The 18178-nt window shown below is 38.6% G+C and overlaps 1 protein-coding gene across 1 annotated transcript; it reads right to left on the bottom strand.

The window, feature by feature from the left end:
• Window positions 1–502: 502 nt before the first annotated feature.
• LOC122907379 (aspartoacylase-like) lies at window positions 503–15609 on the bottom strand. The gene is made up of 5 exons (XM_044250269.1): window positions 15537–15609; window positions 13275–13536; window positions 9469–9664; window positions 3887–3980; window positions 503–699 (listed from the first exon to the last, which is right to left on the bottom strand). The coding sequence occupies exons 2-5, from the start codon at window positions 13508–13510 to the stop codon at window positions 503–505; spliced, it is 723 nt and encodes a 240-aa protein (XP_044106204.1). The 5' UTR covers window positions 13511–13536; window positions 15537–15609.
• Window positions 15610–18178: the final 2569 nt, after the last annotated feature.

Here is an 18178-nt window from a genome sequence, read left to right on the forward strand (position 1 = left end):
GGCAGCCTTCCAGACCGACATGGACTGAGCGGGCCTTGACCACGTGGGGTGCAGCACGTGCACCCCACTGACAGCACACAAGCCTCCCGGGACCACCAAAGGGTAAGCAGGAACGTCTGCTGGACAGAGGCCAGCTCTGGGATGGGTGGCGGTGGATCCCATCAGAGTCTGCAGAGTGCACAGCAAGAAGCCATGTCTGAGGGGCACCTGGGAAGGAAGGACCACCCACCCATGCCAGTGTGCTGCCACCAGAGTCCCTAAGAATCCCCAAAGCGTCCCAGAGAGAGAGGACCAGCTTGGACGCAGCCCACCCCGAGCCCCAGCCCCGGGGGGCTGCCCTCCCTCAGCTCCCCCAGTGGTGGAGAGGGGGTGTCCTGCTGCTCACGCGGCTGTCGCACCCCACAGGATACCTGGCTGAATGGGGGCTGGAGATGCAGCTCGATACCAGTGAGAGCAGTGGAAGGTCTGCTAGACACCCACCTTGGACGATAGTTCCACAGAATCAGGGAGCACCGCGCAGAGCCATCAGCATACCGGGCGCACGCATTTCCCATCTCTCGCGGTCTCGGAGGCGTGGGCTCTGGAGACTCTGGAGCACGTCCATCCCGCAGGCCGCAGGATCTAAGCCCAGCTCTGCCGCATAAGCCACGCCAATGGAGGCGAAGTCCGCAGCCGCCCATGGCACCCACCAACGCGGGGCTCGAAAAAGAGGCACGGGGTTACTCAATGGGCAGAGATCTAACAAAAAAGGATTTTAAGTTGTGATAGCAATTTTAATGACCGTAGTATATCTGCAAACAACTGCTTAGCTTTCTTTCTTTCTTTTTTATTTTTTAAGATTTTATTTATTTATTTGAGAGAGAAAGAGAGAGATCACAATTAGGCAGAGAGACAGGCAGAGAGAAAGGGGGAAGCAGGCTCCCCACTGAGCAGAGACCAGATGTGGGGCTCTATCCCTGGACTCTGAGATCATGACCGGAGTCGAAGGCAGAGGCTTAACCCACTGAGCCACTCAGGCGCCCCTATGCTTAGCTTTCTTTCTTTTTTTTTTTCCAATTTATTTATTTTCAGAAAAACAGTATTCATTATTTTTTCACCACACCCAGTGCTCCATGCAAGCTGTGCCCTCTATAATACCCACCACCTGGTACCCCAACCTCCCACCCCCCCGCCACTTCAAACCCCTCAGACTGTTTTTCAGAGTCCATAGTCTCTCCTGGTTCATCTCCCCTTCCAATTTACCCAAAAGCACATATTAGCTTTCTTGTATACACGTTTGGGCATATATTTAAGTATGTGGTATAAGTGTGGCCAAGGTAAGCATCTTGTGTATAAATGATTTGTACAGATGTATGAAAACATGTTCAAGGACATGTCTACATCTGTGCTGTTGAAGACATTGTTGGCTGCCCATCCAAAAGCCATTCTACCTTCTTCCATTAACAGAGTCCTGATTTTGGTTGGGTGTCCAATCTTCCAGTTAAGGGAACTTTTCTCCAGCTCAGGTGTAAATGTGGAATAATATGTCATTAGCGTACTCCCATTACCCTAGTGATTGATTTAAGAATGGATATGTGACCCAGTTCGAATCAAGTGGTTATAATAGAAGGTCTGCAGGGGAGATTCCAAGAATTTTCTTTCACTCGCTAGATATTATCTTGTTGGCATATGATGCTTAAAATTACAGTGGACATCTTGTGGCCATGGGGCTGCTAAAAAAATGCTAACAATGGTAGACTTTCTAGTCTAGAAGAACCTAGCCCTTCATGATGCTGTTGACCTGTTACATAAAATAATACATTTATCTTATTGCTTAAGCCATTTGAGCTTCTTGCAGCCAAAAATTATTCGACATTTCCTTGTTCTGGGGGAAGATAGGGGGAGATGGAAGGTGTGGTGTGGGGCAGTCCTATGTGGAGAGAAGATATGATGGTTAGGAGTGGGTATTTGACCCAGAAGTTAGTTATTGACAGTTTTTTCCCTTTCTGATTTTCAGTGGAAGATAATAGGGCGGCCTTATTTTCTAAACCAGCAATTAATCTTGACACAAGATCCTGTGTCAGAGAAGAATGTTTAGATTTGTAGAAAACGGCCATGGCATAGTCCTGAGTGGAGCTGAAGAAGTAATGGTCATAAAATTAAATCTTCTGAGTCCCTAATGAGGCCATGGTCTACCTGGGACAGTTAGAAAATTCTGTTCAGTCTCTCTTCTGTGCGTGTGCGCGCATGCACACATGCCCACGCACACATGACAGACAGACAGAGATACAGACAGAAAATGAAGAAGATCCTAGGAATGAGCTTAAGGCTGGCTGAAGCAAACTGCTTCTTTCTGGAATAAAGCTTATCTGGAATGATCCTGCCATTGTTTAGGTGCCTTGGCAAAAGAATGCAAAAGGAGTCCTTGTAGAAGGTCAATAATAGCTAAAGCAAATTTCTATGAGCAAAAGTTATAGATATATTATAAAATGTTGAGGGGCACCTGGGTGGCTCAGTTAGTTAAGGGGCTGCCTTCAACTCAAGTCATCAACCCAGGATTCTGGGATCAAGCTCCCACATCTGGCTTCCAGCTCAGCGGGGAGTCTGCTTCTCCTTTCCTTCTCTCTCTCCCCTTGCTTGCGATCTTCCCCCAAATAAATAAAATCTTAGAAAAAAATAAAATAAAATGTTGAGTTGCAGATAGTTTTCCCTCTGATCTTAAGTGTTTTTTCCCCCAATGAGTGGATGATATAAAAATATTCCAAATAGCAAAGTTGCAGGGTATTTCTAACTATTTATGATGATCTCAATTCTCTGTCATATTAAAATGTTTGAAAGATTTGGTTTTATTTTTTAGGACCAAACATACTGGTAGATATTTGTTCTAGCTAAGAGCAGCACTGGCCCACAAACATCAGAAACCAAGACTGTTTTTTCAAAGTGTGGAAATCTTTTGATTTATTTGGTGTCCCAGAGAAATAGGCTCTCCATCCTTTATTGTTAAGCATTTGGTTCGTTTCAAATAATTACCTATACTTGGATATTTAGCCTGCCCCAGGAGATCCCTGATTTTACACCAAATTATCAACAACTGAATAAATAATGAGGATGACTTTAAATTTGCTCATATTGTTAAGTTTTTAACTTAAAAAACTTTAAGTTTTTAAACTTAAAAAACTTTAAGTTTTTAACTTAAAAACAAGTTGTTTTAAGTTAAATTACTCTTGGTTAAAACCATCTGAGATCTAACAAACAAGGATTTTAAGTTGTGATAGCAATTTTAATGATCGTAGTATATCTGCAAACAACTATGTTAGTAGGTCACTTAGGAAGAGAGTGGAATACAGAAAAAAGAGACCGAGTATGCAAACCTCCATGTTGGAAGTTGCTAGAAGGCAAAGATGAATTCACAGCCAAGTAACATTAAGGGCAAACAAATGAATGGATAGCAAACAGTTTATGGGAGACATGAATGCAAAGCAGGTGCTAAAAAGAATGTTGACACAAGATTTTTCATGGGTCTTTTGTGTTTCTGCATGTCTTCCCAGCAAGACACTGACTGCCCTGGTTCCATATTATTTTTTAAGAATGTTTGTATAGTGAACAGTCCTGGAAAATGGGGATGATCTCTTTCTAGGGACAAAAGATAGGCATGTTTACTGCTCATTATAAAAGACTGAAGTTCCTTCAGCTCACTGTTTCTCTCCTGGAATGCAGAAAGCTGCTTAATGAAATTGAAGACATTTGTTATCATTAGAGCCTGTCTGGAGTTAGTTTGCTTTTTAATTCATAGTTATAAGCCATAATAATTAGCAAGATAGGTATAAATATTCTTAAAAAATAATTTTCTCAGAGTTTCACCTAGGATACATTTTGGGCAGTTGTGACAATGGAAAATATGACTTACCAACAGGATACTTGGCTATAGAACGAGTGGTTGCATACTTGAGGGAAGGATGTTCAATAAGATAAACGTAGCAGGGTAATGGAGCCAAAGAAGTCTGAAAAGAAATTAAAACATCTTTCTTATTACGCAAAGACCATTTGCTTTGTTCTCTTTTCCACTGGAGAGTCAATAATGCCTTCAATATGTTTTACCACATCAGCTAAGATTAGCAAGACAGCTTTATGAAATACTCTAAGATTCAGTGTTATTATTATAACTTGAAAACACACCAATGAATTACATATAAAATTGAATCCTGCATAGCTTTCTGGGTAGAAGATACATTAAACAATTCTCAAGGACCGTGATTGAAGTACAGGAAATAATTTTTCCTTCTGCATGGATTTGGTTATTTCTGTTTTCACTGCTGGTTACAGTTAATATTTATGTATTTATTTAAAAAATTTTAAAACTTTATTTTCAGCATAACAGTATTCATTGTTTTTGCACCACACCCAGTGCTCCATGCAATCTGTGCCCTCTCTAAAACCCACCATCTGGTTCCCCCAACCTCCCACCCACCACCCCTTCAAAACTCTCAGATTGTTTTTCAGAGTCCATAGTCTCTCATGGTTCACCTCCCCTTTCAATTTCGCTCAACTCCCTTCTCCTCTCTAACTCCCCTTGTCCTCCATGCTATTTGTTATGCTCCACAAATAAGTGAAACCATATGATAATTGACTTTCTCTGCTTGACTTATTTCACTCAGCATAATCTCTTCCAGTCCTGTCCATGTTGCTAAAAAGTTGGGTATTCATCCTTTCTGATGGAGGCATAATACTCCATAGTGTATATGGACTACATCTTCCTTATCCATTCGTCCGTTGAAGGGCATCTTGGTTCTTCCCACAGTCTGGCGACCGTGGCCATTGCTGCTATAAACATTGGGATACAAATGGTTCTTTTCACTACATCTGTATCTTTGGGGTAAATACCCAGTAGTGCAATTGCAGGGTCATAGGGAAGTTCTATTTTTAATTTCTTGAGGAATCTCCACACTGTTCTCCAAAGAGGCTGCACCAACTTGCATTCCCACCAACAGTGTAAGAGGGTTCTCCTTTCTCCACATCCCCTCCAACACATGTTGTTTCCTGTCTTGCTAATTTTGGCCATTCTAAGTGGTGTAAGGTGGTATCTCAATGTGGTTTTAATTTGAATATCCCTGATGGCTAGTGATGATGAACATTTTTTCATGTGTCTGGTAGTCATTTGTATGTCTTCATTGGAGAAGTGTCTGTTCATATCTTCTGCTCATTTTTTGATACGATTGTCTGTTTTGTGTGCATTGAGTTTGAGGAGTTCTTTGTAGATCCTGGATATCAACCTTTTATCTGTACTGTCATTTGCAAATATCTTCTCCCATTCTGTGGGTTGCCTCTTTGTTTGGTTGACTGTTTCCTTTGCTGTGCAGAAACTTTAGATTTTGATGAAGTCCCAAAAGTTCATTTTCACTTTTGTTTCCTTTGCCTTTGGAGACATATCTTGAAAGAGGTTGCTGTGGCTGATATCGAAGAGGTTACTGCCCTTATTCTCCTCTAGGATTCTGATGGATTCCTGTCTCATGTTGAGGTCTTTTATCCATTTTGAGTTTATCTTTGTGTATGGTGTAAGAGAATGGTCGAGTTTCATTCTTCTACATATAGCTGTCCAGTTTTCCCAGCACCATTTATTGAAAAGACTGTCTTTTTTTTTCACTGTATACTTTTTCCTGTTTTGTTGAAGATTATTTGACCATAGAGTTGAGGGTCCATATCTGGGCTCTCTATTCTGTTCCACTGGTCTATGTGTCTGTTTTTGTGCCAGTACCATGCTGTCTTGGTGATCACAGCTTTGTAGTAAAGCTTGAAATCAGGTAACATGATGCCCCCAGTTTTATTTTTGTTTTTCAACATTTCCTTAGCGATCCGGGGTCTCTTCTGATTCCATACAAATTTTTGGATTATTTGCTCCAGCTCTTTGAAAAATACTGGTGGAATTTTGATTGGAATGGCATTAAAAGTATAGATTGCTCTAGGCACTATAGACATTTTAACAATGTTTATTCTTCCGATCCAAGAGCATGGAATGGTCTTCCATCTTTTGGTGTCTTCTTCAATTTCTTTCATGAGTGTTCTGTAGTTCCTCGAGTACTCCTTTACCTCTTTGGTTAGGTTTAGTCCCAGGTATCTTATGGATCTTGGTGCTATAGTAAATGGAATCGATTCTTTAAATTTCCCTTTCTGTATTTTCATTGTTAGTGTATAAGAAAGCCACTAATTTCTGTACATTGATTTTGTATCCTGCCATGTTGCTGAATTGTTGTATGAGTTCTAGTAGTTTGGGGGTGGAGTCTTTTGGGTTTTCCATATACAGAATCATGTCATCGTCGAAGAGAGAGAGTTTAATTTCTTCCTTGCCAATTTGGATACCTTTTATTTCTCTTTGCTGTCTGATTGCTGTTGCTGGGACTTCTAATACTATGTTGAACAAGATGGTGAGAGTGGGCGTCCTTGTCGTGTTCCTGATCTCAACGGGAAGGCTGCAAGCTTTTTCCCATTGAGGATGATATTTGCTATGACTCTTTCATAGATAGATTTTATGAAGTTCCGGAATGTTCCCTTTATCTCTAAACTTTGAAGCGTTTTAATCAGGAATGGATGCTGGATTTTGTCAAATGCTTTTTCTGCATCAATTGAGAGGACCATGTGGTTCTTTTCTCCTCTCTTATTAATTTGTTCTATCACATTGATTGATTTGGGAATGTTGAACCATCCTTGTAGCCCAGGAATGAATCCCACCTGGTCATGGTGGATAATCTTTTTAATGTGCTGTTGGATCCTGTTTGCTAGGATCTTGTTGAGAATCTTAGCATCCATATTCTTCAGTGATATTGGTCTGAAATTCTCCTTTTTGTAGGGTCTTTGCCTAGATTGGGGATCAAGGTAATGCTAGCTTCATAGAAAGAGTCTGGAAATTTTCCTTCTGCTTCAATTTTTTGAAACAGCTTCAGGAGAATAGGTGTTATTTCTTCTTGAAAGTTTGGTAGAATTCCCCATGGAATCCGTCAGGTCCTGGGCTCTTGTGTTTTGGGAGGTTTTTGATGACTGCTTCAATCTCGTTACTAGATATCAGTCTATTCAGGTTGTCAATTTCTTCCTGGTTCAATTTTGGGAGTTTATAGTTTTCCAGGAATGCATCCATTTCATCTAGGTTGCTTAGCTTATTGGCATATAACTGTTGATAATAACGTCTGATGATTGCTTCTACTTCCTTGGTGTTAGTTGTGATCTCTCCCTTTTCATTCACAATTTTATGAATTTGGGATTTCTCTCTTTTCTTTTGGATTAGTGTGGCCAATGGTCAACCAATACCAAAAGACTGAGATTATTCCCTGCACATTCTCAGATTACAATGCTTTGAAACTTGAGCTCAATCACAAGGAAAAGTTCAGAAGGAACTCAAACACCTGGAAGCTAAAGACCACCTTGCTTAAGAATGCTTGGATCAACCAGGAGATCAAAGAAGAACTGAAACAATTCATGGAAACCCATGAGAATGAAGACACTTTGGTCCAAAACCTATGGGATACAGCAAAGGTGGTCCTAAGGGGGAAATACACAGCCATCCAAGTCTCCCTCAAAAAAATTGAAAAATCCAGAACACACCAGCAGCTGTCTCTACACCTTAAAGAACTGGAGAATCAACAACAAATCAAACCAACTCCACACATAAGAAGGGAAATAATCAAGATTAGAGCTGAGATCAATGAGGTAGAAAGCAGAGATACAGTAGAACGTATCAATGAAACCAGAAGCTGGTTTTTTGAAAGAATCAATAAGATCGATAAACCATTGGCTACAGTTACTATTTAGCTTTGTATTGGTCACATAATGAATTCTGTTTCCACCCCTATAGTCCAGGTCTGTGTAGATGTTGGGTGACTTCCCCCACCTCCACTTATCTGAGTGAGAATTCAAGAAATTCCTCCAGGTTTTGATGACAATGTCAGCCATGCTGCTTCTACACTTGACAACCGGAGCATTCGACTCTCCCTTCAATAAGCAACAAAGAATTGCTCCAATATGATCTCCAACCAGAACTACTATCTACTTATTATCAAAAACTCAAGGGACATGAAAATAATTATTCTTTACTGTATGCTAGGTTTGAGGGTAAATGCTTTAAATACTTAAATACTTCTCATTAAAGGCTTTAACAGCCATATGGGTAAGTGGTGCTGTTATGCCCATTTTATACAACAAGGAAAGCACAGTTTTGGGAGTGGGGTATCTTGTCCAAGGTTAGTGAGTAAGAAAGCAAGGATTATAAACCTAGGTTCTGGGGCGCCTGGGTGGCTCAGTGGGTTAAAGCCTCTGCCTTTGGCTCTGGTCATGATCCCAGGGTCCTGGGATTGAGCCCCACATTGGGCGCTCTGCTGAGCAGAGAGCCTGCTGTCTTCTCTCTCTCTCTGCCTGCCTCTCTGCCTGCTTGTGATCGCTATCTGTCAAAAAAAAAAAAAAAAAAAAAAGAAGAAGAAGAAGAAAAAGACACTTATAAACCTAGGTTCTCCTGGCTCTGTGGGTCAAACTCTTTCACTAGATCATACTAGCACTCTGGAAGGAAGAGTACCCATTACACAGAAATAAACATAGAGTTTATTATTTGTGGTGTTGCTGTGGTTTAGCAATTCTCTAGCTATAGGCACGATTGCTGAATTTTTCATCCTGTAAATTTCTGAGCCTTAAAATGATTAACTTTAAGTAAGACTGTGAGATTTGGGATAGGGATCTCTGAGTAGATTCCCTAAAGAACACTGAATCCCAGAGCACTCTTGGTCTGTGAGAATGAACTGCTATGGGACAGCAAGGATAGGGTAGACTGAGGACCATATGAAAGGTTCAATGGTGCTACTTGCCTTGTAAACTGGTAATTTTCTTCCTCAAGATCTGGCATCGACTTTTCCTGGTTATTAAACTAATAACTAGGTCAAGTTATAGTAAAACGAGTTAAGAAAGATAGGTTTTATTAAAGGAATAAAAGAATTATTAACTGAAAGGGCTACAGGGTCGACAAAAAAAATGATTAACTTTATCAAGTACTAGAAGAAGAGATGTGTGCAGGGGTATCTGAATCAAATGCAGACAAAGGCAGAAATAAAAAGAGCCATCCTTTTAACACTGACCTTTAGTCAACATTAAATGACTATTTCTTGAGCTTCCTAAAACTAGAATTGAACTACTTCGACCACACCAATGTAAACGTTGGTATTAATTTTACCAAATAGCCCATGACTTGGTGGCTGTCTGGATAAAAGATTTATAATTTTATAGACACAAGTATCTACAACGGTCTCATTATTTTATTCACTGTATTTATTATTTTACTCATTTCCTCACCTTTTGTCCTGCTTGTCAACACTGTCTCTATTCTAGTGTCCTTCTCATTCCCTCATCTCTCTTGGACACTCCCTCATCTCCTGATCCTTTTCTGGTTTTCTTATACCTACAATTGGTGTAAAAGTACAGGAACTATACTAACATATAAATTAATAACATTGACATTACCTTAATATGATGAAACATCTGAATTAAAAAGTCATTTCTGGAATCTTCAAGAATAAGAGTGCATCCCATGTTAGAAGTAGTGTTGTGAAGGTCAAAAATAATGTCATAGGAATCTTCATTGTCTTTTGGGCCAAACAAATGTTTTATTTCTTGAGCCCTTCTCACTTCATATGGCAAATCCTTTGACATTGTTTTGCTGTTATTAGCAGAAAGAACAAGATTAACATCATCTGTGGCCAAGATAACATAAATATCTAATAAGAACATAGTGTATAAGGAAACAGTTGCCAAACCTTTAATATGAAAAAATCTGTAAGGGAAGTGGAACTTATCTGAAAACTTCATAAATAAAAAAATTCCTTTTTTTTCTCCATTTGATTTTATGTAATGGTACACTGGTCTGCTCACAAATAATAGTTCACTTATGTGGCTGATCCCAGAAAAGACCTTTCAAATAGAATTTACCATCTGACTTCAATGTTGAACAAAATTTATTCATTAATTTAATCAACAGTTTTTAAAAAGTTATGTGCACTGGGCTATTATATGGGGCTACCCCATCAAACACACATTTAATTTCTTCTTCCTCTCACTGATTTTCTAGTGCATGAAAATAGTCAAACTTAGGTGATCATGTTATCTAATTAGAGATAGAGATCAGGGAACCACTAGTGGTCTACGGCAAGCTTTACAACGTCTGTTAAGCTCTAAGAAAATGCAAAATTTTGCAGGTATATGCATATATATGTTTTTTTCTGGGATGAGTTTTTATTGAATTCTCAAATGAGTATCTCCTCTTACTCTTTAGGATACTTTTTTTTTCTTACTGTACAGGATGATAAGTTTATTATTCCTCATTAAGAAATGGTTTAATTCAACCACTTCTCTGTAATTCCATCTATTTCTGTTCCCTGACTATTTTTGTTGGTATCATCAAGGGACCTACAGTTTGAACCTGGGTAATTTCTGCTGAAATATAATCACGAAGGACAAAAGCTTCATAGTAAGGATGGTACAGTGGGAAGACAGAAGAGACCTGTGACACTAATGATATTATTGAACCACTGCAACCATTGCTGGACTGCCAACCTCTTCACTTATTTGTGAAAAAGAAAACATTTATTTAAGCCACTGTTTTCAGGTTTTTATAGGCAACCAAACAAAGTTCCTGATGGATAGATAAGCATTTTATTTTATTTTTTTTTACGATTTATTTATTTATTTTAGGGCAGAGGAGCAGAGGAAGAGGGAAAAAAGAGAATCTCAAGCAGACTTTCCTCTGAGCATGGAGCCCGACGTGGGGATTTATCCCAGAACGCTAAGATCATGACCTAAGCTTCAATCAAGAGTCAGTCACCCAACAATTAAGCCACCCAGATATGTGTTTTAAAAGTTAATTCAGAGAACAACACTGCGAGTTTCCTCCACCCCCAACTGATTTGCTTCTAATTCTCCCTCAGGTGAATAATTGGCATCACTTTCCACCCAGTTGCTCAGAGCTGAGGACTGGAGTCTTAAAAGACAATGGACACTGCGTTTTCACGCCTGGGGTCCAGGTCTCATAGGAGGAGTCCCAAGGGATGAAGCTCAAACAATACGCAAGGGCAAACTCCAAAAAGGCACAGCAACAATACTAAGTTACTTAAATCTGTGCTGGATAGGAGATTTTTGAAGAATTTTCAGCTGAGGACAGACATGATAAGATTTGCCAGTCGGGGGGCACCTGGGTGGCTCAGTGGGTTAAAGCCTCTGCCTTCAGCTCAGGTCATGATCCCAGGGTCCTAGGATCGAGCCCCACATCAGGCTCTATGCTCAGCGGGGAGCCTGCTTCCTCCTCTCTCTCTCTGCCTGCCTCTCTGCCTACTTGTGATCTCTGTCTGTCAAATAAATAAATAAAATCTTTAAAAAAACAAAAAAGATTTGCCGGTCAGGTTGATCCCTATGAGTGAATAGCAGGAAGGACTGGAGTAGGGCTAGATGCTGAGATTCTTTAGGAGGCGACTTTAACTGTCCACAGAAGAAATAAACTAAGGGATTGAGAATGCAGAGGAAGATTGGATTTGCATAATATTCAATACTTGAATAAGTGGGAAGATTTAGTGACTTACTAGACATGGGGCTTGAGGAACAGGGAAGGTTCCAAGTTGATTTCCATAGGAGATTTGGTGGGGACTCGTGACATCAATGAGAGGGTAAATACAGGAAAAGGAACAGATTTGGGAGAGGGAAGACTGGAGAACGTAATTAGCTTATCTATAAGTTTTATAACTACCCTGACAGAGAACTGTCTAGCCTCTGAAGAGTATTCAAGTATAAGAACTAGGAAATGAATTTAATTTAAAAGACTGCTCTCATTGAAAATGTACACTATCAAGTGGTCATAATAAGAAGACTCACCTCTGTTCATTTCAGACTTATTTGAGAAGTTGCTCAGTCACGAAGATAAAGTATTCCTGAAATTAAAATATATGCCAGTAAAAAATATTATTTGATTCACAGAACATAACTAATTATAATTTTCCCTAGAAAATATCTATTGCTTGGGGCTCCTGGGTGGCTCAGTTGATGCAGCAGCTGCCTTTGGCTCAGATCATGATCCCAGGGTCCTGGGATCGAGCCCCACATTGGGTTCCTTGTTCAGCAGAGAGCATGCTTCTCCCTCTCCCTGCTGCTCTGCCTACTTGTGCTCTTTGTCAAATAAATTTTAAAAAAACCTTTAAAAAAAGAAAATATCTATTTCATAAAGTGAGGAATACTTGAGCTAAAAGTCATAACCATCTTTTGATTGGCTGTGAGATTATATTTAAGAAACTCTAAACTGAATTTAGTCTTTATAAGAAAATGTGTACATAAATCAGTGCTGTATTTGTTGTTCCTCTGCATGTCTTCTATCTTAATAGTCTTCCTACTTGATGTTGGCAAAAACCATTTTGTACATAGTTTTGTACTCCCACGGTACCTGGCACAGTGCCCCAATAAAGAGTAGGTGTTTAATAATATTTTTAGGTAAATAACAGAAAGTGATAAGAAGCAAATATACTAAGAGGCTTATATATCTATATATACACTAGGACCTACAAAGTTGTAAACAAAGGCAAAATACTTATTATTTATATTATGTATCATAACTAATACCTAGAGTATTATTATTGTATATTGTGTGCAATGTATTATAAGCCAGTTGCAATTTAAATTCAGAACATGCAGGTGAAGTATCTTTAACTCTCAGTGATCCACCACTGAAGCCAGTACATCTACTCCTCATTTCACAGGGTGGCCTGATATTTTTTTTTTGATGACGGGCATTTATTCACATTTTTCATTAAATATTAATTGAAATGTTACAATATTCTTGACTAGAACTTTATGTACTACCATAAACATAGTGGTATAAAGACATAGTGGCAAACCACCTAGAAAACTAACATATATGTATGCAAGTGTAGTGGCCAAACCCTAATAAATTTTAAGACCATTAAATCTGTTTCTTTAAAGATATGGCTTAAAAATAAAAACCACTGTCATTTTTTGTCTCAGTCTTTACAGAATGCATTTAAAAAGAAAATCAGTTAAGAACAACCTGATGCTTTCAAAAGTTTATAAGAGAGCATGTGAATGCCCAGTTAAGGTCACGGAGAAATTCATAGTATAGTATGATTAAAAGTGAAAGTGATCTTATTCATAACAGCAATTATATGTACGGATTTGTATATCATGTGGTACACATATATATTCTCTCACATGTACCACTTTTCACACCCCCCCCATACATGTACCCATGCAGACAACACAAAACACAGTCTTACCCAAGATTTTCAGGGTCAAAAACTCGATTCAGGTCACAGTTAATATATCTGGTACACTTCTTCACTGCTCTTGGATTGGTAATAAATGGTTTTACTTCCAGCCCTGTTCTCTGAATCTCAGTGCCATTCTCCAGCCAGTGCTTGACTAGAAATACTCCTGTTAACTCATTCCCATGAGTTCCTCCAAAGATAGCAACCTTTTTTATAGGATCTTTAGTAACATGACAAGAAGTCATTTTTATCAAGTAGTTTTATCTGATTTCTGCAATTCAGAAAAGAGGAGATCAAATAAAACTTAATTTCTTAAGAAAAGTTTAGAAATTTAAATTTAAACGAGACTTTAACCAAAGTGCAAAGTGCAGAGTTCTCGTGAGTGGAGTATAATTTAATATTCTGTTACAAGTTCAGAGCCCTGTTTATTATAGGGACACTCCCTTCTTTAGCCCTTCCCTTTACCATATTTGGATTAAAATATGCAGAGATTAACTAGACACAACTGTTTAACTTCTGACTCCCTCACATGGTCAGTCAATCTAAATGCAATAATAAATTAGCATCTCATACTAATACAAAAATTCCGTTTTTCTTTCAGCTAGAAGGTCACCTATTGGTACTTCTACAATTACTTGTGATAGTAATAATAGTTTATATTTTTCTAATCCTTAAAAATATGAAGAATTTAAAAATATATAAAAAAAGAAGTGGCTCATAATATGCATGCTATTATTTGACATTTATGTTTCCACTCACATTTGAAAACATTTCTACTCTGAAATAAGTTCAAATCCATTTCATCATTGGAGGACATTTGAATCTCACTTCCAAAAACAGCCAAAGACAGACAGCTCCTAAGAGACCTTCTCCTCTACTGAAATAGCATTGTTTCTTTCAGTAGCTTTTTCATGGTCAGAGACATAAGAACCAAATAAATGATCCCTGGGACTTAAAAAGTTACTTTGAAGGATGCTTTTATTTCTTTCTGATTGAGCTTTTGATAATTCCATCAATTTCTTTAGGAATCATCCTCATTTTTTGCCGTAATTCTAAAGGAAAAGCAACTGGAGGTAATTTTCAAGTCTTTGTAATGCTTGAAAATGTCTTGGTGGCATGCTATATATACTAACTAAATTAGGAGTTTATTGTAATACATAGTCTAACTTACTGGCAGCACAGACTTTTCATTGGAATGTGTTACTCAATAGGCGGCCTTATTAGGGGAAACTATCCAGAATACTAAGATGATTACATTCCTTTGGAAAAATGACTCTGAACCAAATCGGATTTGATTTCATGTTCAATCATCCAGAAAGGCAAATACGTTCAAGTACTGGAAATATTATGTACTAGTAATGCCACATTGTTTGATAGGGGTACAACAAGAGAAATTCATTACAAGCAAGGAAAAGTTTGATTTATAATTAAATTTCCCACATGTTATCTCAGTTTATTCATATATTCACTTTTTAAGAAAGGGTGGATTAGGTATTGACATTCCCATTGCAGTGTTAAAGGAAAAGTCCCTCAGCTACCAGGAGAAAATTGAGCTGGGACCCAAGTTTTCGGATTGTAAGCCCAGTGTTTTTTTATGGAACAGGGTGCTTCCTGTTATTTTTGGACTTTCCCAAAGTTCTAATTTTGTTCTTTTGGAATTCACATAAGCATTTACTACAGTGTGCTCAGGAAACAACAAGCATATAAACAAAACACATGTTGGAGAATATAAAATGTGACTGTTTCATAATATTTAATAAATGAATACCTATGTTCTTCCTTTAAAAAATTGTAATACAGAGCTAGAGAAAGCAAAATAATGAAATCCAAATTTACACATTAAAATTACCATTCTACCCTAAGAAAATGCCTCTGTAGCCTTTAATTTTCTATCCAATCAACTTACACAGAACACTTCAGTGTAGAGATTCTGAAAACAAGCCTAAATGTTAACAAATGATAGTTGTATTGTTTACTTTTGATTTAAGAGTTGTAACTATGGTGAATTATTAACACTTGGTTATGTTTTATTTCTTTTCTGCTGATTGTGGTTAGTTCTGTCCTTTGCCCTAGTCTCTTTGGAAATGCTGCCCTCGTTATTTACTCGTAGCTGGCAAAAATGACTTGCATTTCGAGGCTTGTTTTATGGAATTTTAACAAATCAACACTTTGAAGCACATTTAACATTCACAAATGAAGTTTCCCTTACATGTCAAAATGAATAACTTTTCTGAGAGTTAAAGAATTACAGCAATTCTGTCCTATACTTACCTTGTTTATTGTGTACAGTTCGTCTTCTGCAGAAAGCTTTATTAGAAAAAAAGGAGAGCATTTCTTTAGAACTAGAGCAACAGAGGCTTTTCATACTCTTATACTAAGTTAACTTCCGAAAGATTTTTAACTCCCTGTTTCCCAAAGCACACCAAATTTTTGAGCTCTACAATACCTAAAAATTTTTATTAGTCTAATTCTTTTTTGAAAATTCAAAGAACTGAAGGTATACAAAGTGGAACCCTTTTTAGTTATCACCATCTCACTATTAGGTCAAATATTTAATGTTCAGAAGTATTTAAAAGAATAAGCCTAGTAATTTCCAGCACTACAAGTGTTTTGTAGGGGTGATGGTACCTGATTTATTAGTGAAATAATGTAGTATAAAACAAAGTGAGAATAAATTTTTCATAGTCTTGGTCATCCAATAAATGCATGCAAAAATTTTGCAGGAGACGCATTTAAGTTGTTGTTTACAAAATAGTATGACTGGAGGACAAGGAGGGTCTTCTCTCCAATATTACATATAAGGAAGGTATGTCATTCATAATGCAGTTGTCCAGCAGTCACATAATTAATCAAACTACTCTCACTACTAAATTTTTTTTCCTTTCTTTGTGGCCCTCTTGCTGTCAAGATTCTGACCAACTTTCCAGATGAAAACAAATCAATGTAACCAAAACAAGATCAGTATAAAACAGGTAATTTATACACTGCTAGTAAAGATTCCACATTGACCATGTCAGTAGTCCTGACAGACGTAACACACATGTTACTCATAGTGGGTTTAAAGTATTTGTTTTTAATGAGAAATCCATTTTTGGGGTGTGTGTGGGGTGTGTGTGTGTGTGTGTGTATGTATGTGTGTGTGTGTAAGGTAAAAATCAGTTTCCCCAAAGCTTTTAGTCATTTTTAAAGGTCTCTTTTTTGGAACCATGACAACTCACAAATCTTTTCAGACATTTTATTGTATGAAATCTCTTTTTCAGATAAATGAAGACACTATTCCTTCAAAGTTATTCCTTAGTTAGGCATTCATACTTATTCTTTTTTTTTTAAAGGAGGGAGAGGGGCAGAGAGAGAAGGAGAGAAAGACTCATATGCAGGTTCCACACCTAGTGGGGAGCCTGATGTAGGGCTCTATCTCATAACCCTGAGATCATGACAAGAGCTGAAATCAAGAGTCTGTGCCTTAATCGACTGAGCCACCTAGGTGCCCCTCATTCTTCTTCTGACTTAATCTTTTTTTTTTAATGATTTTATTTATTCTGACTTAATCTTACAAGAGTTGGCCCTCCAACAACACAGGGGTTAGGGGTGTTGACCTCCAAGCAGTTGAAAATCCTTGTATAACTTCTGATTCCCCAACAACTTAAATTACTAATAGACTACTGCTGACTAGAAGCCTTACCAAGAGACAATTAACACGTATTTTGTGTATGTATCATATAATGTCTCCTTACAGTAAAGTAAGCTCAAGAAAAGAAAATGTTATTAAGAAAATCATGGCAGAGAAAATACATGTACAGTATCATACTCTAAAAAAATCCATATATAGGGGCTCCTGTGTAGCTCAGTCCTTGGGTGTCTCCCTTCAGCTCAGGTCATGATCCCAGGCTCTTGGGATCAAGCCCCACATCAGGCTCCCTGCTTGGTGGGAAGCCTGCTTCTCTCTCTCCCACTCCCTCTGCTTGTGTTCCCTCTCTTGCTGTGTTTCTGTCAAATAAATAAAAAAATAAAATCTTTAAAAAAAATCCATGTGTAACTAGACCTGCATGGTTCAAACCTGTGCTGTTCAAGGGTCAACTGTACATGTCACATGGTTTCATAGTCCTAGGCTGTACAAATAACCTTCCCTCCATCTCTAGACCCTCTTGCACATTTCTGTTCACCTATCCCAGTCTTCAAATGGTCAGAAGTTATACTAACAACAAAACATGTCTTGGACTCCAAGTGGAGCTAGGATTACTATTTCTGGCCTAAGTAAACATTCAGTAAATAGCAACTGTTACCAAATAAAAGCTAACATTTATTGAGCATTTACTGTGTGCCAGGACTGTTCATTCTCTATTTTAATACTTTGAGGACAGTTAATTAAATAGTTATATTGGGAAGCTAAACCTAGGTTTAGAGGAGGTCAATAACTTGCCCAAGACCAGAGGCCAGGCAGTGACCGTCTATCGTGTGAGGGTCAGAGCCCCTCACTGCACCATCCCGTTTCCTCTCCCCAGTCTCAAGTGCTTGTTCTCCACCGAGCTTGCACAGCACAGGCCCAGCCTTATTGACTCCACTTGGATGTGCAGGGCCCTCTTCTTAACCCAGCCTCAGCTCTCCCACTGGCTGCCAAGCGACTTTAATTCCCAGCTATGACCAAGGGAGTTGAAACAAACCCTATGACCTGGTTTTGAGGCCTGTGGCCTTTGAGTTACTCTCTTCTACGTGAACTCCCAGCATCTTACAAATTGATGTCTAGTACCTAAAATATACATGCGCGTGGTGGGGGTGGGGAGGGTGTGTTGGGCCACCAGTCCTCGGTAAACCTCACCAGTGAGCAGAAACAGGTTTGTCCCTACAGCCATTCCTGTGCTACGTACCTCGCAGTTGTGAGTGGGACGTGCGTTAACGTTCTCCTTCCCAAGATA

The sequence above is a fragment of the Neovison vison genome, chromosome 5 (assembly GCF_020171115.1).
Source record: "Neovison vison isolate M4711 chromosome 5, ASM_NN_V1, whole genome shotgun sequence".
In the NCBI taxonomy this organism is placed as follows: domain Eukaryota; kingdom Metazoa; phylum Chordata; class Mammalia; order Carnivora; family Mustelidae; genus Neogale; species Neogale vison.

Bases quoted from the DNA above. Each gene is read 5' to 3' on its own strand.
- LOC122907379 (XM_044250269.1), bottom strand. From the start codon at position 13,510: ATGACTTCTTGTCATGTTACTAAAGATCCTATAAAAAAGGTTGCTATC. The intron at 3,981-9,468 runs GTAATGTCAATG...ATTTCTTTTCAG, and splicing joins AGATGTTTCATCATATTAAG to ACTTCTTTGGCTCCATTACC. The intron at 700-3,886 runs GTAAGTCATATT...CTCTTTTTCGAG, and splicing joins TATAGCCAAGTATCCTGTTG to CCCCGCGTTGGTGGGTGCCA.